Here is a 27,937-nt window from a genome sequence, read left to right as displayed (position 1 = left end):
CTAGGCCTGGACACGGCAGGGACTGAGCCACTGCCTGGGTCACATCCTAGACCACGGCTGTGGGCAGGGCTGAGAAGCAGCTCTGAAGGGGTGGGGGGCATGCAGGATGCAGGGGAGAGGGGCACAAACGCTGGTGACCACAGACTGGCACTCACTTGCTGGTCACTCGTGTCCCACATACAGGCTGACACTCAAACACGTGGCACACGCAAGGTCACACAGAGTCACTGCGCCGTGCAGGTGGTCACTGGTGGCCTCCCACCCTGAGACAAACCGCAGCCCTGCAGCCCCGCCTCCCCTCCTCCAAGAAAGGCAGGGACACCGGACCTCCTGACCTTCCCTCACCATTTCTGGACGTGCAGACCTGGTCAGGGAGGGTCTGAGGGGCAGACCCGGGACCCCCGCCCCCCAACCCCGCAACGCTCCGGGCTGGGCGCCGGTCTGCACAGTCCTAAACACAGTCCTTCGGAGGAACGCGAGGGCCGGCCTTGCTGGGCTCCCGCCTTCTCGCACGGCTCCAGCCCCACTCGGGGCGCGCGCACTCGGGGCCCTCACGGCCCGAGTGGCAGCAGGTTCTCGTACACGTGGCCGGAGGCCTCCGGGGTGCTGCGGGCGGAGACGGGCTTCGGCTGGGGGCCACCTGCGATCCCGCCCCCTCGCCCCGGGCCACGCCCCCACGCCCGGGCCACGCCCCCGAGGCCTCCCTGCCGGGACTCCGCCCCCGCCCGGTCCCCGACGCCCCACTCACGCCGCCGGCGCCCGGGACGGCGCGGTTCCGGGGCTACAGCCGGGGTCGGCGGGCGAGGCTCCCACCTTCAGGGAGTCGCGCTCCTCGGGCGGCTCGCGCTGAGGGGAGGGGCCGCTGGTCACCATGGTGATGCCCCCGCAGGTTCCGCCCCGGCCCGGCCCTGCCCCCACCTGCTCGCGCAGGCGTAGCTGCTCGCCCCGGATGTACCGCTGCAGCGCCAGGTACACGAACTTGTACTGCGCCTCGGTCTGCACCATCCCCGAGCGCTGCCGCCGCACATGCTGGATCGTCTTGGGGACGTCGATGTCGCAGTCCAGCCCTGGGGACGAGCGAGCTCAGGGCGGGGCGGTGAAGCAGGGAGGAGGTAGGAGGGCCAGATGAAATAGGCGGGGCCGGCAACTGCAGAAGGGCGGGGCTAGATGGAAGGGGAGGGGCCAGTACCCGGGGCGGGGCTAGATGGGAGGGGCGGGGCTCGACTGCAGGGCGGGGCCTGCCTGGGGTGGCTCACCCTGCCTGCGAATGACGTCCACCAGGATGTCAAGCACAATGATTGTGCCAGTGCGTCCGATGCCGGCGCTGTGGGGACGGACCAGGAGGCCTGTGGCCGGTTGACGGGACAAAGCCGTGGCCCCTTCCCCGGTGGCACCTGTGCCGCTGGCCCCGCCCCGTCCCTGGTCGCACCTGCAGTGCACTACCATGGGTCCGGCCCCCGGCATGCTGCTCTGGGCCCGGTTCACCTCGTCCAGGAAGCCAAGGACGCCGGTGGGCGCGGCCGGCACCCCGTGGTCCGGCCAGCCGAAGTACTGGCAGTGCTTCACTGTGCGCGGTGACTCCTCCTGGGCAGGGCGGGCTGCTGAGCGCCAACCCGGGGGTCTGGGCGAGTCCCAGGCGCCCCGCGCGGCGTCGGGGCTGACGCTGCTGTGACCCTCGGTGGGGAGGGGCCCAGGGACTGAACCGGGAGGAGGCAGGCTGTGGCTCGGTGGGGTTTGCCAGAAGGAGTGACCAGCGGGGCCCGGACAGAACAAGAGGGAGTGGGAGGAGAAGATGGGATTCAGGGCTTGGGGGACCCCCAGATGGCCCCAGGAGGCTCAGGTGCCTGGGGAAAGGAAGAAAGACGGTCTGGGGGAGGGAGCAGCTTTCTGGGAAGTGAATTCTATTTGGGAAAGGCCAAATGCAGAGGCTTGCAGGACCCCCCAGGTGGTTAGACAAAGGGAACTGGCCAGGAGGGATCTGTGCCTGGGACAGGAATGGGCACCACTAGCATACAAAGGAGGCCGAAGGTGCTGAGACGGCCCAGGGAAGGACTGGAGGGAGAGGTGCATGTGGGTGTGAGGCCACCCTGGAGCCAGGCAACTGTGGCTGCGAATGTGCCCGACTGGGAACACTGCCCAGCAGAGCCCAGGCCAAGACTGTGCCCACTGGATTGAGGGACGTGGAGGCCACCAGGGCCAGTGGGGTCGGGTGGAGGCAGGGCCAGCCCAGGGCCTCCTCGCCCCAGCGCAGACCTGGGGACTTCCCGACCGCACTGACCCTGGCCCCACAGGTCTCGTTGCCCTCCAGGCTCACCTGGTCTGCCCGCCACACCTGCAGCTCCCTCACACAATAGCCCTGGGCCTGGTGCTCAGCAACGTTGCACACACGCAGGCGGCCATACTCTTGGCTGCCGTGCAGCTCTGGCCAGTATCGGAAACACTTGTTCTGGGAGGGTGGGGGCATGGCATCAGCCATACTGGAAGACCACCAGCACCCTTGCCCCTCTGCCCTGTGGGACATACACGGGGTCTCTTCAGTGCCCTCCCTGCTCCCCCAGCATCCCTAAGACTGAAGAAGCAAGGCTGGGCCAGCACCAGCACAGGTCCAGTGGGGCACACGGCAGGAGGAGGGGAGGAACGCGAGCCTGAGCTCCTACCCGGCCTCGCTCCACCTCCCTGGTGGTCATGACGATGACACGCGTGTTCTCCTGGTGCACCATGGCCCAGAAGGCAGCCACTGTAGTTGGCAGACAGCCCTGGGTGGCGATGTACACCTTGCCTGGTCCATGGCCTGGCTTCTCCTCTGGGTCACTCTGAAAGGAGGTGGGGTCAACTGCCTGCTGTTTCCAGGAATTAAAGTGCCAGAGGACCAATGCAAGTTGATGCAAATGATATGCAAAGTAGCCCAGTGGCTCACACGCAGTCCACTGAGGGTGGGAGGGTCTTAGGACCAATATTTAGTCCAGCAGGCTCTGAGGACCCCTTGTGGACCGCCGCACCCTGAATATCTGAATATCCCCCTGAATATCTATTGTCTTGCCAAGGTCCACAGATCACTTCACGAGCTCCAGGCTCGTTATTATGGGGGATGGGGTGACTGGTGTTTGATCCACGCGGGGCCACGCGTGCAGCTGGCCACCCGCACCTCATGCACACTCACCCTGATGTAGTTGGCGTTGATGTAGTCGGCTCCAGGCGCGCTGTCCTCCACATCACGCAGGATGACACGGGTGGTATCAACTGGGAAGGGAAGATGCCGCTCAGGTCTCCAGGGCAGAGGGGATGCTCGTGGACCCCACCTGCTTCCTGGCCCGCTGACCCGTGGTGAGCAGAGACAAAGGACGCAGGGGCAAGAGGGGGCATCACACCACTGGTGGGGAATGACCCCTGCCTTCACCCCGCAGGACCCCTCTGCCAGATGGGCCCCTGAAGGTGGTGAGTGGAGCCCTGGCCCCCCACGTGGCCCCAGGCCCCGGCCTCACAGGGAAGGATGTTCCTGTATCGGTTCTTGGGCTTGTTCTCCGGCCGCTGGCCCTCCTTCCGGGGATACAGGAGCCGGCACTCCTGCTGCTGCAGCATCTGGGGGAAGTGGGGCTTTAGCCCGTGGCCCCAACCCTTCCCCGGAGCCCTCAACCCCCGCCCACACCCCCTGACCCACACCCCTCTGCTGGCCCTTGCCACAGCCCCAGAGGATGGGAGTCGGGGGGTGGGGGGCAGTGGGCAGCAGTCCGGCACCTCGAACTCCTCCCAGAAGCCCTGCTTGGCCTTCTCGCTGGCATCCATGGCCTCGTTGAGCTCCCGCACACGGCTCTCAATGCTTGTGGCGCTGATTCTCGTGGTCTTGAGGGGCTGGCGGGGAGAGGCCCGCGTCCAAGCTCAGCAGGGTCCAGCGGACCCCATAGTGCCCTGGCCCCCACACCCTTGCCCTCAGCCACCCTGCGCCACCCTGGTGTCCTTTCTCCCGGGTGGGGCTGTGCCAGAATCCCTTGCCCCCCCAGGTGGAGAAGCCCACTCAGAGCCCAAGGTTCAGGTGCCCGGGGGCATACCTGCTGGAGGTGCACTACGGTCCCCGACCTCTCCACCAGAGGGTTCTTTCTGTAGCATTCCACCAGGTCTCCCAGGGTGTCAAACCGCTCGCCACCTCCCACATCGTACTTCCCATCTGGCTGTGGGGGCGGCAGTGAGCGGCCGGTGGTGCCCCCTCCCCTGGGTCACCCCCCCCCCCCCGCCGCCACCGCCTCCTACCTGGAAGTGGATCATGACATGGGTGACGCGTGCCTGGCGGCCTGCCCTGTCCAGCTGCTGTGTGAGCGCTGACAGCACGAAGTCCCCAGGTTTGCTCTGACTCTCCCGAACCAGGAAGCTGCCCGGACGCCCCTTCTGCATCAGCAGCTTCTCGGCCTCCTTGCCAGACAGGTGCCCGTGGTACCACCTGGCCCAGGACGGCACAGGTGAGACCAGGGGCCCCGGCCTGGCCAGGTGAGGGGCACAGGCCCACATGTAGCCTAAGGCTCTGAGACACAGATACCGAGAGAGGCACAGACCCACCCAGACCTCGGGGGCCCAGGCAGCACCCGCACCCAGGCCAGCCTCCGTCAGCCCTGCCCACCTCTCCGACCCTCCTCCGACCCAGAAAGCAGCAGGAGGCAGGACAGACGGGCCCTGCAGTGCCCCAGGGTGACCACCAGGTGGCAGCCTCGTCCTCAGCAAGGAGGGGCAGGATGGTCTCCCCAGGCCAGCCCCACCCTGCTTCCTCGGCAGATGCAGCTGGCTCAGACCTCCGCAGTGCAGATGGGGAAACCGAGGCTGGGGGAACCTGCTCTCCCCAAGTCATCAGCCAGGAGGGCAGGGGGCAGGCTGGCTGCAGCTCTCCCACCCCGCACCCACCCCTGTGGCTGGTGCCTGGGACCTGGAAGAAACGAGTCCAGAACCCCAGAGGAGGGGGTGCTGTAGGCTCCCTCAGCTTTGCCACAGCTGTGCCCAAGCCTGACCCTGAGTCCTGGGGGCAGAGGACACCCAGAGGCCATGCTCAGCGGCCCCTGCCCCCTCGGTCACTCGCACACACACCTGTGCAGACACACATGCCTGGCTAGATGCAGACCCAGCAGCTTACCGTTCTGACGTGGGGTCCTGGCAGCTCAGCGGGTGCAAGAGCTCCACGGGGGCCCCGCCACGCTCTCGGAGCAGCCCCCCGCGCTGGCCTGTGTAGTGCTGCACCAGCTCGGCCAGCGTCGCGAACTTCTCCCCTCCATACAGATCGTAGTAGTCGCCTGTGTTCTGGATCTTGATGTGGGTCACCTCGTCGTGGCGCCTGGAAGGGCCGGTGCACCAGCCGCCGTTGGGGGCTGCTGCGCCCACCATCCACCCTCCTTCCCATCACCACCCTCAGCTTCCCGAACAGTCCCTGGGGTTTTCCGGCCCTGAGATCTCAGCCTCTGCTGTCCCCCTGCCACGAACAGCACAGCCAAGGCCAGGCCCCTCCCCTCTGCAGCTCCCCGGCCCTGGGGTTTTCCGGCCCTGAGATCTCAGCCTCTGCTGTCCCCCTGCCACGAACAGCACAGCCAAGGCCAGGCCCCTCCCCTCTGCAGCTCCCCGGCCAGCCAGTGTCCGGGCCCCACCCTGGGTGGCGGGCACCCCACCCCCGCTGCCCCTGGGGCAGCCAAGATTGGGCTTGTCGACCACAGGCCTAACTCTCCCTTGGCCTGGAGGCCGAGGCTGGGGCAGCCTCTCCAGACAGACTCTGCCTCACTCCAGACCACCTGCCCAGGGGCTCCAGAGAATGGGGGACTGGGGCCCCGAGACTGCTTCCCCCAGGTGTCCCAGTGTGGCCTGGGAAGCCCCAGGGGAGAAAGTCTGTGTCTCCAAGGCGAGGGAAGTCCATCCTGAGGGCTAACCTCATCCCGCCTGCTGCCCAGGTTTAGTAGAAAACCCGGAAGGATCTGGAGCCCTTTGGGCAGACCCCTCCCCAGACCCCAGACTGACCCGCCTCACCCAGGGTGGACACGGATCCGGCTGTCCACTCTGCTGGTCGTGACCCCTCCTGCCCATCCTCCCCGCACACTGGCCCTTTCAGGTCTCCGGCGACACCCCCAGTGGGCGGCATCCCCAGGAGGTGGGGGCACAATCCTGGCCATTGAGGCCCCTCAGAGGGTGCGAGGGAGGCCCTGCCGATGCCCACCTCACGGAGCCCTCCCTGAAGGCCTCTCCAAGGGGCCCCCTCCTGCCCAGAGGCCACCTGGCCAGGAATGCCAGACTCCCCCCCAAGATCTCGCCCCCAGCAGGGGTCCTCACTGCCCACCCCCTCTGGAAGGACTGGGGAGCCTGAGGGTGTTCCGACCCCTTGAAGTCTTGCGGGGCCTCGGGGCCTGTCCGCACCTGGCAGCACCACCCACCCACCTGACGGACAGCGTGAAGCCGCCCGGGCGGCTCTTGCTGGGTCTTGCCAGGAAGCTCCCGTGCTGGCCCTTGGACCGGAGCAGCTGCTCCGCCTCGACCCCACCGAGGTTGGGATGAAACCACCTGGAATGAGGACAGCAAGTTGGCGACGAGAGAGCCAGGAACACCGGGCAGTCCTGACCACGCCCACAGTGCCTGCTGGGGCCGCCCTGCACTCACCACCGTCCTTGAGCCATGACCACAGGGTCTGGGGTCCGTGGGGAAGGAGGGGGCCGGGGACACAGATGGGCAGACCCCCTCCAGAGCCCCCACAAGGACGCCAGCAGGAACCTCAGCTCAAGCCCTCGGCCATCTCTCCCCCCCCCCCACCGCCCACCAGGCGTCCCAGCTCAGCCGAAGGCACTTGGGACCCCCCATGGCCACCCAGGGCTCCCTTCCTCCCCTTACAGCCCAGCAGCAGACCCTGGTGGCCCACCCCTCCCACCTTCACCGCCCCTCCCGGTCCTGGCCACCACCCTCTCCCGAGGGACCCCAGCATATCACGTCAGTCACTGGGTCAGCACCCCCGGAACAAGAGCACAGCCCACAGGCCCATCACCCCCGAGAGCGCCCCCCACCCCGTTGCCGCCTGCCGGTCCCGGCCCCTCACCCCCACCAGGCCGTGCCCCTCGGGGCCTCTGCACCAGCTGTTCTCCGCTCCCGGCCCACATCGAGTGACACAGCGACCCTCTCCCCTCACTCTTCGACACTTATTCTGCTTTATTTTTCTTCACAGTATTGGTCACCTTCTTGACATATGTTACACATTTATTGGCTTGTAGTCTATCTCCTTGATTTAAGCTCCACAAGGGCAGTGTGTACGGCAGGGTTGAAAACAGAGCCTGGGCATTAACAAACACACTTGAATTCAGAAGTGAATGACCTACGAGTGGGTGGTGGGTGCTGGGCGAGCCCAGAGAGTCGCCATCTGTTCTGCTGGGGGTCCAGGCTGAGAGGGACTCGACCCCACCCGCGCCGCTGCCACTGCCCTGGAACTGACCTTCACAGCCTCCCGCACGAGATGGGGGGACAGGGCAGGGGGACCTCATCAGGACTGCACATGAGCCCACGGCTGGATCATAACTGCTGTTAACTTTACCCCGGTGGCTTCTGTCTCCGTGCGTCTCCCCCATTAGGGCAGGAGTTTCTGGGCCTGGGATTAAATCATACTCGTGCGGTGGCCCCAGAGCATCTCAGAGCAGGGTCCCTGCGTGATCCCCCAGAAGGACACTGTAACACAGTAACTGGCCTTCCACTGGCAACACTGTGTCTCCCAAAGGTCACTGCAGGAAGGGCTTGGGATCTCTGGTTCAGAGGTGTGTCCCTGGTTCACCGCGCAGATGACACGGTGTTGGGGGTAGTCCTGCCCCATCCTGCATCCAGTGGGAAACCGGGGCCCCCGACTCCAACTCTGCTGCCTTGCGACCCCCCAGGCCCCGCCCAGTTGTTCGCAGTCATAACCCGGGCACAGATGGGGTGGGGCCGCTGTGCCCTGGGCAGACCCTGCCCCGCCCCACAGCTGACCCAATACCATCTCGCCCCACTGAGATCTTTCTGGAATGGGAATCAGATCACATCTCTTGCGTAAAAGCGGCCTGCACGCCTCCTCCGGCCCTCCTGCCGCTCCCTTGCCTCTCCTGGGCCCCCTTCGTCCCTGCCATCAGCTCCTTCCTGACCCCTCCAAGGAGCCACTGTGCTCAGTCTACATCGCACTGTCTGATGCACAGCCTATGGCAGGTGTGGCGTGTGCAGGTGAATGGATTAAAATTCAGCAGCATCATAATCCCAGTTCCTGGGTCACAGTGGCCACATTTCACTGCTGGAAGCCATGTGTGGCCACTGGAGGCTGTCGACTGCGGGTGGGAAAGAAATATTCCCGCCATCACAGAAAGCTGTGGCCTGTGCTGGTCCACACTGCCCATCTTCGCTCGAGTCCCCACAGACCTGTTTCCCTGGGCTCTCAGGGCCTCCCCCGGCCTCCCAGGGCTCAGGAGGCCTCAGGCCTCCTTCCAGAAGCACTCACTCCACACGGGAGTTCTCCACACTCCCCGGGTTTCCCACCTCAGCCGGCCGGGGTCCCCTTCCTTTTTCTGACCCCGCGGTGTTGGAGCCCCACCACCTGTGCCCTACACGTGTCTCCATGTCCATGCACTGTCTACGCCTCCAGCCCCACCTGGGCTCTGAGCTTCAAGCTCATAGACACAACTCTTTCCAGTATCTCTGTCTGAAAGCTAACAGCATCTCTATCTTAACGTTTGCAAAATTCAAAACTCCTGACAGGGCCCCTGAAGCCCTGTTCTATGCAGTCCTCACTCAGTGAAAGGGGTCACCGCCCGCCCATCACTCAGGTCCCTGCCCTCAACTCCCCAGCACTCTCCCAACGCTGTGCCCTCTTGCCCTGACTTCCAAACGCCCCAGAACCAACCACTTCTCCCACCGCCCTGGAACCAGTGCCCACCGGCTCTTGCCTGGATGGCAGTATCGATTCCAGGCCTCCAGGCCTCATCCTTCACCCTCAGCAGAGCCATGGCAGACAGAGGGGTTCTCAGAAAATGCACATCAGAGCCATTTAAACCTTGCCAGTGGCCCTGTGTGGCTCTCAGGACGCTCACACACACCTCAAGGACCCCCCACTAGAAAGCCCCTCTCCCCGTTGTCCATCTCTCTGTTCACTGACCTCACTCCTCACCTGGCCACCTCCAGCCGGCCCTACGGGGCACGGCTCACACTCCCTCCCTGACCATCCCGCTGCCCCTGCCATCAACACTGCAGCTGCATCACTGCCCCACCTTCCACGTGTGGCACCTGCAACAGCAGACGGGCACGTACAGGCTTCTGCGTTTACCTGTCTCCCCGTGTCTTCATCACCAGACGTGAGCCCTGGGGAGGACAGGCTCCGTTCTGACCTCCATGGCTCCCCAGGGTCCATGTATTGGTTCAGAGAGGCCCAGAAGCTCAGGTGAGCTGCCCAGGGCCACCCAGAGCCCCTAACCAGCTCTCCCTGGGGGAAGGAGGGATACCACCAGCCAGGCACTTCCTGGGCACTTTTTGGGCCTGGGGTCTCAAGCTCCCTCCCGTGCTGGCTCTAGAGGAGTGGGACCTGGGGGCGGTTTTGGTCGAGTGGTCCAGCAGATGAAGCTGCCAGGGAAGGCTTCCAGGGGGAGGAGCTCCACGTGATGACCTCCGGGCCAATCACAGGACAGCAGGCGAGGCCGCCAGGAAGAGGGCGAAGGCCTCATGCTGTCAGAGACACGGCAGTGTGTGTGCGGGGGCACTGGAACCCAAAGGAAGGCCTCCGACCCCCCCACCCTGGGGCCACCCACTCTGCTGAGCCACATCCTGTGCCCAGAGGCCGCCTCCCCCAGTCCCAGCAGCCTCAGACTCCAGTCCAAGATGGGCAATGCCCAGAGTGTGGGACCAGGGGTAGAGGGTGGAGGCCCAGCATCAAAGCCACAGAGCAAGGTGAAGGGCACGTTGTTTGTCCTTTCTGGGACTCTCGCTCATACTTTCCGTCCCTCTCTCCTCCCGAAAGCTGCCCCGGGTCTACTGGGTGGAAATCTCCAGGGGTGGGGTATCCTGAGAGGCCACAGCAGCTCACAGCGCAGCAGCTGCAACCCCAGGCCGAGGTAGGCCTCACTCCCCCGACCAGGCCTAGAGCTGGAGCCGGGTGTCCGCAGGCTGGCACAGCCGGCTGCCCCTGGCCGAGGGGTGGGAGGAGGTGGGGAGGCTACGGGTCCCGTCTCCAGTCTCCACACCTGGGTCACTTCTGTGCCAAAGGGCTCCCTGCTCTGTGGCAGGTTGGTGCCTCAGCTCTGCCCTGGGCACATGGTCAGGCAGGCCTGGGAGAGGGGCAGGTGAGGTGGGCAGGGCACGCTGGTCTCCCCATGGGTCTAACAGCCTGGGCCTGTCAAGGCCAAGCTGAGTCTAGTCGGTGCTCCGGAGCCCAGGAACAGCCCAGCCTGAACCCACTGGCCACTGTCTGGTCCAGCGTTCTGTGTGGCCGTGGTGTCCCAGCTGTAGATGGCACAGCTCCAACCCTGGGACCCTGGGAGACCCATGAATGGCCTGTCGACATGCTTACACACACGGTACAGGGGCTGGACACACCTGCAGGGAAGACATTGTCACGACGGTGGGAGATACACAGGCAAGTGGGGAGGGTCCCAGGCTGGAACTCCAGGGCTGAGGACCCCAGAGCCCAGCCAGTGTTCTTCTCCATCTCCCTGCCCCGAGCCCCTGCTGGTCCCAGAGGAACCTCAACCAAGGCCCGTCCTGCCTGTGCAGAACCGAACTAACCAGAGGCACGCTTTCCTCTCCCATCTGGAACAGAGGGGGAACTCGAGGGTGCTCAGCAGCTCCCCATGGGACCCGGCTCCTTCCCAAGCACCGATATCAACACATCAAACGACAGCACTAGGCAGGACTTGCGCCCAGCCCTGCCCGCAGCACCGGAGTCCCGGGGCGAGCGGTGCCGATGACGGTGCCCGTTGACCCACAAACCACAGGGCGATGGGAAGGCGCCACAGGGTGGGGGCAGGTGTAGGGGGATGGGCTTCGCTTGGGATTTGGTTGGGCCTGCCCAGGCCTGATAGGGGTGTAGGCAGCGACCCAGGGGCCAGAGGAGTGACAGTCCAGATGGTCATCACAGGGTGGGGCAGGGAGGGTTGGCGAGGGCAGGCAGAGCCGCACCCGGGGCTTTCCCAGGCTGGCCCAGGGTCACATGCACATGACACGGACATGACCTTTCCTGAGCACCAGGACTTGCCTGGGGGACAAGAAGGAGTGAGGCCGAGTGGAGCCCGAGGGCTGGTTCCAGGCAGACCCCAAAACATTCTCCTGCCTGAGCTCCAGCTGGTTGCTAAAGCTGGGAATCGCAGGGCTCTGGGGCTGACAGGTTCTTGGAGAGCCAACCCACTTCCACTATTCCTGCGCCTAAGAGGGCCCTTGACCCTGCCGGAGGCCACTGTGCCAGGCTCACCACACCCCTCGTAGGGATTCTGGAGCCCTCACCGCTGACGCACTGCCCTGGCCCCGCAGATCAGATCTTGTCCAGCCCCCTCACTGATCTAGGAAGTCACTCGGGGTCTTAGGGAGACCCTTCCTGTGACCTCCAGCCTCACCAAGCCCCAGAGGGGGGTGTTCCGGATGTGCCAGGAAGTGGTGCCAGGCGTCTCACAGCTGTGGCTCGCACTGACATCCACATCCAGCTGGAGTCTGAGCTCACAGGCGTGTGTGCACGCCCCGGGGGGGGGGGTGTCTGGTGGAAAGGGCAGGAAGGGCCCCTTCCCGTACAAGTCCCATCTTCCCTCTTCATGGAGGCCAGAAGCTGGCTTGACTTGAGTCCTGTCCCGGGTCTCACACACACCCCTGCCAGGGAGCTCACCCCTAAACCTGGTCCTTAGGAGGGTCGGTGGGGGGGGGGAATGAGCCTGTCAAGGGAGGGCTGGTCCTTGCAGGTCAAGGGGCCACGACTACTGGGGGAGACCAGAGCCTCCAGGATGGCCCCAGTTTCAGGACTGGGGAAAGGGGGGACCCCGCCAGGTGTAACACATCTCTGGTGGCCCAAAGGGAGCCTGGAACAAGGCAAGGAGTCCAGGGGAGTGAGAGAGAGAGGGTCTGTTACTGACCTGACACATGCTGCCCACTCTAGGCTCCAGCCACTGCCACCCAAGAGCATCATCCATTCCCTAGGGTCAGGGTACCTCTGACCCCCCACCCAGACCCAGCCCCCGATCAGAAAGAGTTCTATCCATCCGCCGGGGTGAGGCTGGGCCTCGCTGGCCCGGGACGCGTGGAAGGGGGCGGGTGTCAGAAGGTCAGGCTTGAGCGCCACCGGTCGGGAGCAGGAGACGTCCCGGGGAGCATCTCGCCCGCACCCCCTGTCCGCGCCCCTCGGCCGGAACCGCACGTGGTGGGGGTCCCGGCTTCTGGCCACCGGGCGGCCGGACTCACCTGCGCGAGGTCATGTCTGCGGGGCTCAGGGTGCTCCGGCCGCACGGAGGAGGCCCCGCCTACCGAGAGGATCCGCCCACCGGAGCCCCGCCCACCGGGATACCGCCCCGCCCACCCTAGAGGCCCCGCCCCTCCCGACCTCCCTTAAAAGGAGCCGCGCCCTCAGGTCTCGCTACGGTGCTGGGAGGTTGCAGCAGTTCCCGAGGGCGCCGGGCTTCAGGACGAGGGGCTCACGCGACATCACGGGCTCGGAGGGCGAAGGCGCCAGGCGGCCCTGGTCCGAGCGGCGCGGAAAGTGATTAATTATGTGTCCTGTTCGTCTGGGTGCTTTCCTTCCAAGAACCTTTCCAGCTCCGCCTCCGTCCTGGGGGAGGAGGGGCTGCACTCCCCGCACCCTGGGGGGAGGGGCTCGGAGCTAGAGAAACGGGTGGAACAGGTCCCACCCGCCCCGCGTCCCGGAGGGGGACCCCAGAGGGGCGGAGGTGGGAGCCCACGTGATAACCAGCTCTTCCCTCTTAGCCGTCCTAGCTTGGGCTGCCGGCTCCCCTTCTCCCCACCTCTGCCACCCGCCTAGTCGCCACACTTCCTAAGTGATGCTGACACCCCCTTGACCTCAGGGCCTTTGCTCCTGCTACAACTGCCCCCACCAGGCCGGCTTGTCCCTGGGGCCCGCTGGCCAATCGCCTGGGGGTTCCACCCTTCCTTGCCTGGGCTCCTAACCTTGGGATCCCGTTAGGACTGTCAGGGCCTGCCCAGCGGCCCCCCCCCACACACACACCTTTTCAGGAGTGGTACACCACCAGCTTGGAACCTGCTGCTGCTTGCAACCCCTGATCCCAAATCACCACCACCTGCCGAGAGCAGGTTAGAGCGCTCCTTGCCCTCCTCGGCTTTTCCTCTTCCTCACCCTCCTGACAACCTTGAGGGTCCTGCACCCGCAGCACTGGTTGCCCCGAGAGCCCCTCCTTCTGGAAGCGTCAGCTCCCAGAGCACCCTCTCCTGGTCCTCCCACCATGGGGGTCTCTCCTCCCCTCACTCAGCCGAGCCCACCTCCTCCCTCATGTGCCAGGCCTCAGCCCAGCTTCCCCTCTGCTTGGTAACCCTCGGCCTCGACTCAGGTGGCCCCAGCTCCTCAAACCCAGCCGCTCCGGACGCAGCAGGGGGCCTGCGTAGGTGCTCCCGCGCCTCGGTCAGTGCCTCCTCCTCCCTGTGTCCAGCCCAGCACCGGCCCACCCCGCCCACACCCACCAGCGTTCCCTTCCCCCCAGGCCTCAGCTCCACCCCATCCTGGCTCCCCCAGAGGCCCTCCTTGCCCTTAGTACCGCCAGCCCGCTCTCCTCACAGCCCCTCTTCCCATCCTGTGCTCACAGACACCCGGACGTAGGCTGACACATGCGCAGACACGTACACGCATGCACACGTGGCAGGGGCTGCGGCCTGCCTGCAAGGCCCGCCATCCCTAAGGAGGCTACCTGGGGTGCAGGCCTCATGGGCCCACCCGGCCAGCCCCTCGCACAATAGTGTGCACACTCACTGCACAGGGTCTCCTGGCCAAAAGCAGCCCCCACCGCAGCACAGGACCCCCTCCTCCATCCAGAGCCACCTAAGGGAGCTTGAAGCCTGCACGCCACCATGAAGCTCAGCGAGGAGCTCCCGGGACAGGAACCGGCCGGGTGGGCGAGCACAGGGCCAGGCGGGGCTGAGAGCAGTGGTGCTGGTGTGGACAGATGCAAGCGCCTCTTGAAAGTGTTCAGACTTTATTTCACGGTGATTGATTGACACAAACACAGATCGGAGTTAGTAACAGGACTTCTGAGGCTCCTGCAGCCTCTGAGCCTGACAGCCCGGCCCGGCTGTGGGAGGGGCTGCGGGAGGGGCTGCCACCCCCACCAGGACAGGTGAGGGCGGCTGGGCGGACGGGACCAGATGATGAGACCTAACATTGCAGTTTAAGGCATTTCTGGCTTTGCAGCCGTCTCTGCCACCCCGCACCTGCCCTTTGGTGTTGCTTAGACACCCAGCCCGCTCCCGGTCACTCTTGCATAAGGACAACCACTCCTCACACCAGAACTGGACAGGTTTGCTGTGTGGTGTCCTCAGCTGCCCTCGGGCCGGGACAGGAAAGACAACAGCCCCGCCGCCCCAGCTGTCAAATGAAATCAGTACATAAAGACTCTGTGGTCGGTGGCCAGGCCGGGACGTGCATCCTCAAGAGGGGATGCTGGCCCCCCAGGCGAGCAGGCCGTGGACGTCCACCACGTCACAAGTGGCCCCACGCCCTCTCAGGGCTCCTCATGGGGCCTTGGGGGGAGGAGGGGGGACACAGCCATATCCAGGGTGGCTGGGCCGATGGGCAGGGCCAGCTGCGGGCCAGGGTGCCCTGAACAGGCCTGTGCCCGGCCTCTGCTCTCCAGTGCCCTGGGACAGGTGGACTCAGCCGGAGGGAGGGGCGCAGCATGGCCTCAACAGTGACATTGTTTCACAGGACTGGCAAGGGAAGCCTGGGCTCGGCGGGCCCTGGTGAGGCTGGTCCCGCCCAGCACAGGCAGGGAGGAGGGGCGGCTCAGATGGGAGCCCAGAGGGGCCCCGTGGGGCTCGCACAGAGGAAGGGCCCCCTAAACCCTACCTGCTCTGGGGACATAGGCCCCGCCAGGTGGAACATGGGCAATGTGTGTGTGCAGGGTCTGACGACAGGCCGGAGAACACGGGGGCCAGCACACGTGGATACTCGGGGGAGGAACAGCCTGAGAGGCCAGGACACGGTGTCCCAGGGCAGAGGGGCACGTCCCAAGGCTGCTGAGTGAGCCAAGCCCTCCATGTGCAGCATTCCTCCCCCAACCCCTTGGAGTCCCTTGGCACCATGTCTGTCTCTGCAGCGTGCCTGCCTGGACGGGAGGGAGGCCGGGCCAGCAGTCCCTCCGGCTGACACATAGGCAAGAAAATCATATCAAAAAAGCAACAAGTTTACAAAAATAGAAAATAATTACAGCAGGGTGGGTCGTGGCTGCATTGTGGCTCACGGGGCAGGACAGGGCCGAAGCGCCGGCTTGGTGACGGCGTCCTCCAGCAGGTGCAGCGGGCGCCGACCCACCACCACGTCCCGCAGGCAGCCCACGAAGCCCGTGCCGTAGGCCTTGGGCAGGGCCTGGCCCACAGGCAGCTTCTCTAGGCCACCTGCAGGAAGACAGAGGAAAGGTCACTGGGCTCAGTGACAGGCAGGCCGGACACTGGCGGGCAGAGGGGCCCACTGCATCTGAATGACCAGGTGAGCTACCTGCAGCCTGCCAGTGCCCGGGGGTGACCAGGGGACCAGCAGACGAGCTCCAGCCTCCTGGCCCCACACCACCCAGGGCACGGCAGGGGCTAAGACAGGAGGGGAGAGGGCCCCACCCCAGCCAGCCCATCTGCTGTCCTGGATAGCGCTGACATGGGTGCCCCTCTTCGTTGCCAGCTCCAGGGGATGGGGCCTGTCCCTCAGAGACCCTTCGCTGTCCCTCCCCTGGCTCCCCCCCCACCAATCACTCACCCAGCCACAGGGCTCCATCTGTGTCCAGTTGCGTGGCACCCAGTGGGGAGGAACCAGTCACAGGGGCCTCGTTGCCCACCTGAAGGGAGCCTTCCCTCTGTTCCCTGGGGGTGTGGTGGGGTGAGGCCATCAGGTGGCTCCACATCCTGAACCCTCCATCCCTTTCACCCCAACACCACACCCTGGGGACCGTCACCAAGTGTCACCCGTGGGGGCCAGGATGGAGTGGCACTGACCCCAGGAGAGCACCAGATGGCCAAGGGCAGGGGGACCTCCTGTGGGTCAAGCCTTGCTGGAGGGGACGGCCAAGGCTCAGACCAGAGGGACATGTCCCCAGCCGGCGTCTGGGTAGAGCAGGGAAACCCCTTTCAGATCAGGGGTTCCCTGGCCATCACTGCTTCTCCTGTACCCTCTCATCCCTCCCCCCGCACTGGCAGTGACCTCAGGTCGGGCCACCAGCCCTACTCACCCTCCTCCCCCTACCAAACTCCTACCCTAGCCACGAGTGGCCAGGCATGCCCTGGCCGGGCAAGTCCAGGCAGCGCCCGCTGCTATTCTTGGTGGCCCCAGGCTCCCTGCTGACCTGTGTGCCCTGACCCGCAACCAGCGGTTGGTGCTGACTGGTACGGTGGAGCGCAGCACCATGGGCTGGGAGCCCAGGTCGTAAGCCAGCTGCAGGCGCCCGTCCACGATGGCCAGTGCGATGTAGTCGGCCCGCTCCGTGGCTCTGCCACTCCACAGCACCAGCCCCTGCGTGGCCTCGGTGCGCAGGCTCAGCTCAAAGTGGTTGCTCCGTAGCGCCTTCTCGCTGGTGGGCAGAGGGCTGGTCAGGACCTCTGGGAGGGTGGTGGGGACGGGGTAGGGGTGGTAGGAAGGTGAGGGGCATGACTGCAGAGGCCATGAGGGCTAGTGATGCCCCGGGGGCAGCTGGACGGGCAGGTGGTGCACACCGCTAGTGGGACAGATGGGCCGAGAGGTGAATGGTGGGAGGTGGGGCCAGACGGGCAATCAGAGGAGCGAGGTGGACAGACACAGGGACAGCTCGGCAGAGAGATGCTCAGAGAGACGGGAAGGCAACAGGCAGACAGCAGGGGCCAGGGGCCGCCGCTCACCTGGGAAGGGCCCTGGAATCCAGAGTTTCAGGGCTTAGATGCAGGAAGAGAGGCAGGCAGGTGAGCGGGGGGGACAGAGGGGCGGTAGCGCAGGGTGGGGCGGGACCCAGCAGCAGCCCCTCCCCACACCCCCTCTTCACCAGGGGAAGGTGGGAGGAGCAAGCACCCGTGGAAGACACACAGGACCCTGGGACACTGGCTCCGCCCCCCAGGGAGCCCTGGCAATGACACACGTGCAACACACATGGGCAGACACCGAGCTGGTGGGCGCGGCCCAGGCCAGGGGCAGGGGGAAGAGCTGGGGCATGGGTGATATGGAAGGAAGACCGAGGGCCCCTGGTCGGGAGGGAGCCCTGGATGGCCCCCCACACACGTGGATGTGCGCACACGCGGGAGCACATGGGCTCACGTGCACACTGAGACACACGTGCTCGTGTGTGCACACAGACACGTGGGCATGAATGTGCGCGTTTACAAGCGTGCACACGCGTGCACGCCGTGCCGGTGCCCTGTGGTGAGGCGAGTAGCTGCAGGGGGTGGAGGGGTGGGCTGGCATTCAACACACATCTGGGAAAGGGGTGACTCCCCACTTCCAAGCTGGGAAACTGAGCCCCGGGCAGCACAGACAGCACCCCCAAACCCCCCATCCTCCTCCACTGGGGACGGAAGTTCCGCCCTCGCCCTTGGGATGTGCTGCCCGGTGGGTGAGGAGCAGAGGATGGTGACAGCGAGGGTGGAGGCGGAGCTACTTACGCTGGGATCTCATTGGTCAGTTCGCTTGGAATCAAAGAGACAGAGACAGTGAGAAGGAAGGAGGGTGGAGGAGGGGCGGAGGTGGGCACAGAGCCGGGGGCAGAAGTGGAGGGTCCCGCGTCTGGCCCTGTGCGGCTGCGCAGACAGGACCCGAGAGCGGAGGGCGGAGGGGCGCCTGGCTCCGGGGGGCACACTACCTCTCCGTCACGGCGTTGAGGTACTCGATGTAGGTCCGTCCGTCAAAGGCCAGTGTGTCCAGGTCCCCGGCCGACTTCTCAATCAGGCCTGAGAGACAGCGGGGTGAGCGCGGCCACGGGCGGGCTCCCCCCGCCCCGTCCAGCCTCGGCCCTGTGCCCTGGCCCTCACCCTTCTCGCAGTGCAGCCCCGAGAAGCCCCCAGGACACAGGCACTCGTAGGAGGCCCCCCGAGGGAGACAGGAGGCCCCGTGGAGGCAAGGGTGACCCTCGGCCCGGGTACAAGGGTGGCCTGCAAAGGACGAGACGTCCACCGCCCGCACCACGTGCTCCCGGGTCAGCAGCTGGCGGCCGTTCAGGGAGACCTGCGGGATGGGCAGCAAGAGGCTCTGTCCAGCCTGCCCGGACAGCCCCCACCCCCGGAGGACAGAAGCCCCCTCTGGGATGGGCCCTCCCTCGAGACTGTACCAGGGCACCGCCCCCGCCCCACATACCATCTGGATGGCGCCATCGAAGCCAGAGGACACGGCGGCTGCCCGGGCCAGCTTGCTGAAGTCAGGGGCGCCCCCCACATAGAGCGGCTCCTTCAGGTTGAGGACGGTGTGCGGCACCTGGGGGGAGGTGCGGCAGGGTGAGGGGCTGTGGAGCCCCCCCACCGGGCAGGAACAGGTCGAGCCCCAGACCAGGGCCCGCCCGCTGGTGATGACCCGCCCCGCGCCCTCCAGCCTGGTGGAAGCAGAGTTAATCACAGACGTGGCCACGCGCGGGCTTAGTGGTGGGGAGCTACTCTAGGGGCGGAGGTGGCAGAAGAGGGTGCAGCAGGGTGAGAGGGGACGTACCTTGCGGGATTTCTGGCATCCGGAGAGCGGAGAGCGGAGGGCGAGCGGGGTGGGGTTGCAGAGCAAGGGCCAGGGAGCAGTGGGGGCAGAGAGGAGACACAGACAGAGGCCCGGGGCAGAGGAGAGAAAACAGTCCAGTGAGCGCGGGCTGCGGGGCGGGGGCCGCACGCCGCCCAGGAGGAGGAGGGCGGCGGGAGCAGGTGCAGCAGCCCGGGAAACACTCGCTCACCGGGGACTCCCCCAGCACACGGGGCCCATCGTCGACCCGCATGGCTCCTTTGCGTCCGTTTCGCTCCAGGGAGACCCTGGTCCAAGCGCCCAGGGCCACTGGCTCCTTGCTCCTGGAGAAGGGGGGGCGCCGTGAGCAAACTGGGGCTCAGCCGGCCTGCCCGGCAGGGGCCTGGGGGACACTGCGCAGGCGCCCAGGCCGGCCCCCTGCACCCCCGTGCGGCCCACCTGATGACTGCTGCCCCCTTGCCCAAGTCGTAGCGGAACTCCAGGACACGGTCGTGCAGTGCCAGCGACACAAAGTCGCCCTTGCCGTCTGTCTTCTGCCCATTGTAGAGGAGCAGGCCGCTGGGGCCCCGGGCCAGGAACACCACCTCCAGTGCCATCTTCTCCCTGGGGTCGCATGCGGGCAGGCGGGGGTGTCTCGGTGCCCCCTCACCCCATGGCGGGATGGGGTTGCGGGCTGCTTCCCTTCACCCACCCCTGTGCCCAACTGACCCCAGGTCCCGCTCAAAGGCGTGCAGGCCTTTCAGCTCCAGGTAGGAGAAGCTGTTGAAGTCGGCCAGGAAAGGCTGGCTATCCTCCCGCTCTGAGGCTGTGAGGACAGGAGAGGATCACACGGGGTGCCGGGCCCTGACCCCAGAGCCCCCTCACCCCCGCCGCCCTCCCTGCCCTGAGCGCCGCTGTCCCCACCTGTCTGGCAGAGGCTGCCCTCCCGGCCCCGGGGGCACTCGCACTTGGCCTCGCCCTGGGGCAGCACGCGGCAGGGGGCTGCCCCATGGCAGGGGTTCGGCTGACAAGGGTCCTTCTCGTCAGCACAGGTCGGGCCTGGAGGGAGGCAGGTTGGGGTCCCAGGAGGCCTGAGTCCCAAGCACAGGCACACAAGTCCCCCCAGCACCTGGCCCAGGGCCCGCCCTCACCAAAGCGGCCGGGTAGGCACCGACAGTGGAACATGCCGGCCTCCAGGGCCTGGCACGGGGCCCCGCCGAGGCAGGGGTTAGGCACACAGGGGTGGTCCCCGCACTCGCCCACTCCGGAGCTTCGGGTCGCAGACCCCTGCCAGTCACTCAGCTCCAGCTGCTGGTTGTTGACGCCCAGCAAGCGGATACAGCCCCTAAGACCGACGCCGACAGAGGTCCGCTCGAGCACCCTGCCACCAAGATGAGAGGGTCAGGGGTCAGAGGCCGGAGACCAGAGCTCTCTGTCCTCTCTCACAACCAACTGTCACACTGGCGTTCCTCAATCAGCCGGGGCCGTGAGTCAGGGTTGCTCCCCATCCCCAACCCCTCTTTTGGTCCTCACAAGATGGACAGTCAACCCACAGAATCAGGAGGTGGGTTGGGTTGAGAGTCAAGGGTCGGGACTGAAGGTCAGGCAGGGCCAGCCCAGCCCCTCCTTGGTGATTACACGGCAGCTTGGTCCTCAGGATCAGGACAGAATCAGGATCCCAGTCAAGGGCTGGGGTTGAGGCCGGGGTCACAGCCGTGGTCCACACCCATCCTTCCAACCCTTTTGTTATCCACAGGGAGCTTGGACCTCCCGGATGCCACCCCCAAGAGTCAGGGATCAGGGCCAAGGTCGGGGGTCTGCGGTCGGGGCCACCCCACCCTCCTCCATGCTCACACGGAAGCCTGGTCCTCCGGGACGCCACCCACAAAAAGGTCCATGTCCAGGTTGAGGCCGTCAGTGCCACTGGGGCTCTGGCCCAGGACAGGGGTCTCACCGTCCACCGAGAGAGTGCCCTGGCGCCAGTGCCGAGACAGCTCCAGGTGATGCCACCGGCCGGGCTGCACGGGCACTGAGCTGGTCAGCACCGCGGGCCCCGAACCTGTGTCGAACCTGGGGGGCGGGAACAGGCGCTCGGGACAGCCAAACGGAGCCAGGACCACAGGCTAGCCCTGCCCCCCAGCCCCCACCCTCATCCCTGACCCCCCAACCGCCCGCCACCCACCTGAGCTGCACGCGGCCCCCCAGCAGCGCCAGTGCCAGGAAGTCCTTGCCCCGGGCATTGCCATTGTAGAGCAGCAGACCCTGGGGCTCCAGCGCCCGGAATTCAAGCGCCAGGCGCAGGGTGTGGTAGGCACGGAGGGTGGGGAAGGCCAGGAAGGAGTGGCCCCCGAAGGCCGGCACGGAGGGGCGCAGTGCTGCAGGAGACGGAGGGACAGTGGAGGGCACAGAGGACCCGGCTGCCCGGGCTCTGACTGCCGGTCTGAAACCCCCAGCCCTGTCCCCAGCGCTGGGCCAGGGGGTCCAACCCGCCCCTCGCCCCAGCCTGGCCCCCCTGCCCGGCCCCCGACTCCCAGCGGCCCGGCCCTCCCCAACCTGGCCCCCTCTGCCTCCCTGCCCCTCCCCCGCGTGGACGACCTTACCTTTCTCACAGACGGCGCCCCCCCTGCCCGCCGTGCAGCGGCAGGTGAAGTCTCCACCTGAGCCCTGGTCCTGGCAGGTCCCCCCGTGGAGGCAGGGCTGGGAGTCACAGGGCCGTGGGGGCTGCTGGGTGCCTGGGGGCGGAGGCCGGCGTGCAGGCGTGCGGCTGGGGGCAGGGGTGGGGGGCTGGCGCGCGGTGAGGGGCACCGTGGTCCTGCTGACGGGCCGGCTCGTGTGACTGGGATGGAGGGCCCGAGGGGTCACAGCCGAAGGTGGCAGGCGGGCCACAGTGGTGGCTCTGGCCGTGGCTGCAGCAGGGGTGGCTCCCGTGAAGAACGCAGGAAGCCAGTCTGGGGGTAGGGGAAACCGTCAGGATCCGCGAGGCGCAGGGATCCCGAGCGCAGTGCGCGGCGTGGGGGACGGAGGGTGGGGACAAGCTGCAGCTGGCGGCCGGACCAGGCTCTCACCGAAGTCCATGAACCGCACGTGTTCCTGCAGAGGCCGCCTCACGCCCAGGGACCGGCGCCTGGATGCCTGGATCTGCCGGACCAGGGCCTGGCACACATCGGGTGCCCTGAAGGCTGTGGCTGGGGAGGAGGGACCCTGAGCATGGTGGAGACCAGGGCGGCCCCCCCACTGCCCGGGGGGACTGGGGTGGGGGCTCACTGGGGTCGAAGTGCACGTCCACAATGGCTCGGACGGAGTTGCCGGGCCCCAAGTCCCGCAGGCGGACACTTCGAAAGTCCTTCTTAACGTCCGAGTTCCGGAAGAGGTCATCCAGCTGCGGGTGGAGAGTGAGTTAGGGCTCCGGGAAGCCACCGAGGCTGGACCATTGGGCCCTCCCCCACCACCCACCCCAGCGCTTCTCTGGGCCTGTCCTGGGAAAAAGGCCAGTGGCTGGGTAGGGGCTGCCACCCTGGCCACGGCCCCACACTTACCGCACTCTCGATGCTCCTGGCGGTCTCCCCAAACAGCTCGGACTTGGGGTCAGCCATCTCCGGCGTGTAGAACAGCTCCTGCCCCTCGACCCCCTCGAGCTCCAGCACACCCTGGAACACCTTGGTGGCTGCGGGGGAGGGAGCAGTGAGGTCCTGCCTGGCACCTGCCTGGCCTCTGGGCCAGCCATGGGCACAGGCCCCAGCAGCAAGCCACGCGGGGTGCAGGGCAGGTGGCGGTTAGTTAGATGGTCATGAGGTTAGTGGGGACCCCGGGGCAGGGCTGGCATCGGTTACCAGACAGACTCCTTGGAGCAGTGCCCCAGGCCGGCTTGCAACAGGAAAAACAGGTTAGCCACGGGGTCCTGGGCACCCACGCATGTGCGGGGGCCGAGAACACACGTTATGTCTGCATGTACTGAATTCCCAAGACCGCTTGCACGTGTGTGCTAAGATCAGAAGATCACAAACCCTGGGAGCCCACCTGCTGGACAGGCCCGTGGCCGGGAGGAGAGACGGCATCCCTGGATGCGTCCAGGCCATTCCTCACGCTCCGCCCTGGCCCCCGGCCACCCACTCACCAGGACAGTTGGAGCCCTCTGCGTCCAGTGAGGGCGTCTTGCCATCTGAGCAGCAGCCCATAGGCGAGTTGTAGCACGAAGCCCTCTCCATGGGTGGCCCGGGGGTCCCAGCGCTGTCTCTCTCAGGGGGCTCGAGTCCTGGGGAGGTGCCGTCTGAGCCCAGCCCCAGATGCAGCCCTCCTGGGCCCTGCCCCCATGTCCCGGAGCCTGTGCTCACCTCCTGAGCCAGCCCCACTGGCCTCCAAGTCACCACTCAGCTCCTCGTCACCGCTCCCATCAGCGCTGCCAGATTCGCCAAAGGCAGATGTGGCGAGGCTGGCTGCCATGGAGGGGGCCGTGGGAGGCATGGTCAGCACGGGCCTTGCAGCGGTCCTGGGGATGCTGGCGGTGGTCCAAGGTTTTGATGCGGGTCGAGAGGTGGGCCGGCTGCGAGGGGTACTGCTGGGAGCCAGGGAGAGGGCGCTGGGTGGAGGCAGCAGTGCCTTGCTCAGGTCAAGCCCTGAGGTGGCCACAGATGCGGATGTCGGACGGGGGCCGGAAGTGATGTCTTCTGTAAGGAGAGGAGATTCCAGGTGGTGGGGCTGGTGGTCAGAGCAGGGTCAGGTCTTCCTGGTCAGTCTGGGGCAGTGGGTAAGGCCTTACCCTGGCAAGGGCCGAGGCTCTGGATAGAGATGTCCAAGCCCTGGCGGCAGGCAATGGTCCTCAGCTGGCACTCGTTGCCATAGGTGACTCCATCTGACCCACAGACCTGGGGCACAGGGCACAGATGATGGGGGGAGGCCCCTCCGCACCCCCGCTACCCTCCACACTACCCATCCCTCACCTTGGTAGCATTGGCCCCTGGACAGGCGGGTGTTGGGCACACGCAGTGGGCGGAGCCAGCCTCCTCCACGCAGGACGCCCCGAACTCACAGGGCATCTCAGCACAGGTCTCGGGTGCCGAAGAGTCTGGGGCAGACACGGGAGAGCCCACTGGCTCAGGAAAGCCCGTCCCTATGACGGCCTCATCCCCAGCACAGGGGGCAGTGCCAGGTCTGGCCCTCACCTGGTTCACAGCCAGCAGGGCCCAGGGCACGGCCGTCTGGACACTGCCCGCACTTGGGTCCTGCCACCCCAGGCTTACAGGAGCACAGCCCGGTCATCTGCTCACAGTCGTCCCGCACGGCACCCTGGGGGTCACAGCTGCAGGCTGGGAAGCAGGGGAGGAGGCTGAGATCTGTGCCTGGCTTCCCCAAGGGCTCCAGAGCCTGGCCCAGCCCCTGCCAGGGGGGATGAGGAGAACAGGGGCAGGGCAGGCAGGCAGCAGCGCTCAGCTGGGGACCGGTCACGGGCCCTGCCACTCACGGGTACAGCCGCTCCGGCCATCGGTGACGATACCACGGAAGTTCCAGAAGCCGGGCTCACAGCGGTCACACTTGAGGCCCCCCACGCCCGGGCGGCAGGAGCACTGGCCTGTGGCCGGGTCACAGGTGCCACTGTAGGAGCCGTGTGGGTTGCACTGGCACAAGCCTGCAAGGCCAGGGCAAGACAGGGTCACTGCTGCTGCGTGGCTCTGCCTGGCTGCGGGTCAGGGCCAGGCTCGGGTACTCACTGGGGCAGCCAGCCAGGCCCACGCCCCGGGCAGCAGTGATGTTGTCCTGGCAGCAGCCGTAGGGGGTCTGAGCGCAGTGCAGGGGAACCGCAGGCAGCAGCGGGGCCAAGGTGGGGGCTGCAGGGAGGGGCAGGGGTTGAGATGCCAGGCAGGGCCAGACGCTCAACCTGGGCACGGCCACTCTGCCTCAACCGCCCCCGCCGTCACCACTCAGCCCTCCTGATGCCGGCTCCCACCAGGGCCTGTGGGTCTGCAGCTCGGGTCACAGGTGAGAACCCCATACCACATAAGAGAACAATAATGTGTCTGCACACCAGGTACCAGCAACATGTGAAACGCCCACAGATCGTGGACATGAAGCCCCGTGCACACACGTACAACCAGCCACAGATCGTGGACATGAAGCCCCGTGCACACACGTACAACCAGCCACAGATCGTGGACATGAAGCCCCGTGCACACACGTACAACCAGAGCCACACGCTCGGATTAGTGGGCCTCTGCAAGGTGGCAGGCACACACGTACGCCACATTCCCCCGCGCGCAGACACACAGGCGCACTTGTGCGTGCACAAAGATACAACGATTGCCGGTCACCATCAGTCTCCTCCCAGAAGGAAAAGTGCCCGGAGGGTGGGCCTCGCTGGTTCACTGATGCCCCCCTGCACACAGTAGGTGCTTAGCGCACACTTGTTGAGCGGCAGGCACACACGTCCACGCACCACAGCTGCACAAATACGGATATGCACTAACAGCACACACTGCACACACAATACACATGTTCACACAGGCCCACCGGGGCATACACGCGACAGCTTCGAACAAGACACGGACCCCCACAAGCCTCACACCCGTGGGCACACATACCTTTGCACAGGCGCATGTGTGCCCACACACAGCCGGACACGCCCGCACGCCCACTCACCACGGCAGGCTCCCCGGGCCACGACGTACAGCTCTGGCCGCGATTCACACCTGGCCTTCTCCAGCTCACACTCGGCGCGGTAGGTGACCCCGTCCGAGCCGCACACCTGGAGGAATGGCGTCAGGGCAGGTGTGGGCGGCCACGGCCCCCGCCTCCCTGCCCAGGGGGAGTCAGGGGAGGGTGGGGGCCTCACCGGGCTCCTCAGGACACTCTGGCAGCTGAAGTCGCAGACGCACGGCCCGTCCTCCGAGTCCTCGTCCCAGATGCCGCCTCGCTGCCGGCACAGCTCCTGCTCACACTCACCGTGCTCTCCAGAGCCCGAGCCGCCCGAGCCGCACTCGGCTGCGGGGAGGAGGCCAGGTCACCTCGGGGTCCCGGCCGAGGCTGGCGCCCAGCAGCCCGCACCAGCCGCCCCCGAGCCTACCCTGCTCACACGGCCCCGCCCGGGCCTCCTCTATCTGCATCTGCTGCTGGCAGGCCGCCTCGCGGAGCTCGCAAGAACTGCGGTAGGTCACGCCGTCGCTGCCACACACGGGGCCGGGCGGAGGGCGCTCACACCGGGGACACACGCACCGCCCCGCTGAGCACACGGCCCCGAAGGCGCACACTGTGTCTCCGCAGGTCTCTGCAGAAGGCGGGGCCGGGCGGGGGTCAGCTGACACTGGGTGGAGGAGGCACAGGACCACAGCCCGCCGGGTGCCCCCAGCCCCACTCACGGCAGGGTTCAGCCGAGGCCACGTGCAGGCTGATCTGGCGTGTGCAGGCGTGGACGTGCAATTCACACTCGCTGGCATACGTGCGCCCGTCAGAGCCGCACACGGGCTGGGCCGAGGCCACGCACTCGGAGGGGCACACGCAGCGCCCGGTCTCAGCCTCGCACAGGGCTCCAAAGCGGCACTGCCCACAGCGGTCTGGGGAGAAGGCTCCATCACCACGGTGGCCAGGACGGCCACCCCCCAGCTAGACCCACTCATCCACCACTGACCACAGGGTCCTCGGCGAGCCACCCGGATCTCCCGCCCAAGGGCGCAGGCCGTAGCCTCCAGCTCGCACGTGCTGCCGTACGTGACGCCATCGCTGCCACACACGGGATCGTAGATGCCTGAACACGCTTGCTGACACGCACACTCGGCTTCCCCATTCTTCACAGCACACATCGCCCCAAATGGACACTGCACCCCGCGGCATGGGGATGGGGGCTGGTCTGGGGAGAATGTGGGCACTCAGCAGGGTCCCCACCTGCTCTCCTAGGCAACGCACAAAGCCCCCAGCCCCACGCAGCAGACCCTCTCCCAGGGTGGGGATGGTGTAGGAAGAGTGGACCAGGAGAAGGGCGGGATGCACAGGACACAGCAGAGAAAGGGACAGACGCAGGACAGACATGGACAGGCACACAGACTCTAACGGCCCCAGGTCCCTGCGTGAGCCGGGGGCGGGGCTGCCCTCTAGACACAGCAGCCTCTGGACTGATCTCAGGGGCTGGTGGGAGGGCCAGGTTTACCAGCCCACCCAGGCCACTGACCCCTGACCACCAGCAGCCCTGGGACACCCATGCATGGGGGGGGTGCTCTCTCTGTGGGGGGAGGAGTCTGCAACCCAGAGCCACACCCAGGGCCACACGGGGGGGGAGGTGTCTGTCCACTTGCTCTGAGGACCACAAGGCCAGGCAGCAGCGAGCCACCCCCCCCCTGCCGCGCGGGGGGCAGACCTCGGGCTGTGGGCTCCTGGCGGCAGGCGCGGTACCTCATCCTGCCAGCAGGTCAGGCTGGAAGACACAAGAGGTGGAGCCAAGAGGGAAGAGAGAGCAGAGGAGAGGAAACAGACGCAGAAAGAGAGACCGGAAAGATGGACAGACCGGCCGACGGGGACGGAGTTAGAGGTGGGTGGAGCCCCAGGCCACGCCACGCAGGACACGCCGTCTCTGCCCCTTCCTGGTCCCTCGAAGCCCGACTGAGACGCTGCCTCTAAGGGGGCTGTGTGTCCCAAGAGTGTGGGACCCGGAGGACTTGAGGGCTGTCGGGCAGGTACCAGGGAGCCTGCCCATGGACCCCTGCCTCTGCCCCACATCCCCCCAGGTGCTGCAGGCACCTTCCTGACAGATCCCACCACCCCAGAGCCCGCTGACGGACAACAGCCCTGCCAAGCCTCCCCAGAGTGACCAGCTGTCGCCCACAACCCCAGGAAGGAGAAGCATGACTCAGGATGGAGATGGCATGTGATGACAGGCAGCGGGGACTGCCGGACCAGCCTGCTCGCAGCACGGAGCCCGCCCACGGTGCTCACCACACGGGCCCCGGTGTTTGGCGGGCAGGCTGCGCTGCTGCTGACACTCGGCCTGCTGGCGCCAGCAGTCATTGTCGTATGTGTGCCCGTCGTGGGCACACACGGGTTTGTAGGCCCCATCACAGATGACACGGTCGCAGGAACAGCGGGGGTGGCCTCGGTGGGACAGACACACGGCACTGAACTTGCACGCTTCTGGGCACTGGTCTGGGGGGG

At 66.3% G+C, this 27,937-nt stretch overlaps 2 protein-coding genes across 9 annotated transcripts in view; both read right to left on the bottom strand.

Annotated features, from left to right (window-relative positions):
• Positions 1-418: 418 nt before the first annotated feature.
• On the bottom strand, positions 419-12,439 carry LOC118894689 (tyrosine-protein phosphatase non-receptor type 11-like). 2 transcript variants are annotated; one of them, XR_005019734.1, is made up of 15 exons: positions 12,388-12,439; positions 6,397-6,519; positions 5,114-5,311; positions 4,246-4,432; positions 4,047-4,166; positions 3,736-3,849; positions 3,483-3,579; positions 3,161-3,240; positions 2,658-2,813; positions 2,315-2,446; positions 1,430-1,584; positions 1,257-1,324; positions 956-1,067; positions 749-846; positions 464-606 (listed from the first exon to the last, which is right to left on the bottom strand). XR_005019734.1 is itself a non-coding variant. In XM_036851121.1 (14 exons), exons 1-14 carry the CDS (start codon positions 12,399-12,401, stop codon positions 552-554), a joined length of 1,818 nt encoding a protein of 605 aa, XP_036707016.1. In that variant the 5' UTR covers positions 12,402-12,439; the 3' UTR covers positions 419-551. The 2 variants fall into 2 exon arrangements, 1 of the variants encoding a protein (XP_036707016.1); XM_036851121.1 differs by having other exon boundaries at positions 419-606; positions 749-1,067.
• A 1,698-nt stretch (positions 12,440-14,137) lies between these two features.
• The window catches only part of AGRN (agrin), a 32,967-nt gene continuing 19,167 nt past the window's right edge, over positions 14,138-27,937 (bottom strand). For 2 of the 7 annotated variants that reach the window (XM_036870510.1, XM_036870554.1), the window contains 32 exons: positions 27,722-27,928; positions 26,424-26,642; positions 26,155-26,349; positions 25,863-26,063; positions 25,632-25,780; positions 25,439-25,544; positions 24,514-24,630; positions 24,267-24,431; positions 23,968-24,111; positions 23,746-23,870; positions 23,565-23,670; positions 23,140-23,472; positions 22,923-23,060; positions 22,345-22,472; positions 22,073-22,187; positions 21,874-21,993; positions 21,409-21,756; positions 20,991-21,183; positions 20,663-20,878; positions 19,960-20,189; positions 19,733-19,867; positions 19,538-19,634; positions 19,268-19,432; positions 19,041-19,152; positions 18,812-18,823; positions 18,467-18,583; positions 18,145-18,337; positions 17,976-18,063; positions 17,779-17,802; positions 16,497-16,721; positions 15,914-16,017; positions 14,138-15,561 (listed from right to left, as the gene is read on the bottom strand). In XM_036870510.1, coding sequence (XP_036726405.1) covers positions 15,404-15,561; positions 15,914-16,017; positions 16,497-16,721; positions 17,779-17,802; positions 17,976-18,063; positions 18,145-18,337; positions 18,467-18,583; positions 18,812-18,823; positions 19,041-19,152; positions 19,268-19,432; positions 19,538-19,634; positions 19,733-19,867; positions 19,960-20,189; positions 20,663-20,878; positions 20,991-21,183; positions 21,409-21,756; positions 21,874-21,993; positions 22,073-22,187; positions 22,345-22,472; positions 22,923-23,060; positions 23,140-23,472; positions 23,565-23,670; positions 23,746-23,870; positions 23,968-24,111; positions 24,267-24,431; positions 24,514-24,630; positions 25,439-25,544; positions 25,632-25,780; positions 25,863-26,063; positions 26,155-26,349; positions 26,424-26,642; positions 27,722-27,928 — 4,985 coding nt within the window. In that variant the 3' untranslated portion in view covers positions 14,138-15,403. The remainder of the gene's footprint in view (positions 15,562-15,913; positions 16,018-16,496; positions 16,722-17,778; positions 17,803-17,975; positions 18,064-18,144; positions 18,338-18,466; positions 18,584-18,811; positions 18,824-19,040; positions 19,153-19,267; positions 19,433-19,537; positions 19,635-19,732; positions 19,868-19,959; positions 20,190-20,662; positions 20,879-20,990; positions 21,184-21,408; positions 21,757-21,873; positions 21,994-22,072; positions 22,188-22,344; positions 22,473-22,922; positions 23,061-23,139; positions 23,473-23,564; positions 23,671-23,745; positions 23,871-23,967; positions 24,112-24,266; positions 24,432-24,513; positions 24,631-25,438; positions 25,545-25,631; positions 25,781-25,862; positions 26,064-26,154; positions 26,350-26,423; positions 26,643-27,721; positions 27,929-27,937) is intronic. The other 5 variants (XM_036870544.1, XM_036870524.1, XM_036870518.1 and 2 more) reach the window with 5 other exon arrangements.

Source organism: Balaenoptera musculus, chromosome 1, assembly GCF_009873245.2.
Source record: "Balaenoptera musculus isolate JJ_BM4_2016_0621 chromosome 1, mBalMus1.pri.v3, whole genome shotgun sequence".
Classification (NCBI taxonomy): domain Eukaryota; kingdom Metazoa; phylum Chordata; class Mammalia; order Artiodactyla; family Balaenopteridae; genus Balaenoptera; species Balaenoptera musculus.
The sequence above is the reverse complement of the archived record's forward strand: the minus strand, read 5'-3'. Positions and strand labels throughout refer to the sequence as shown.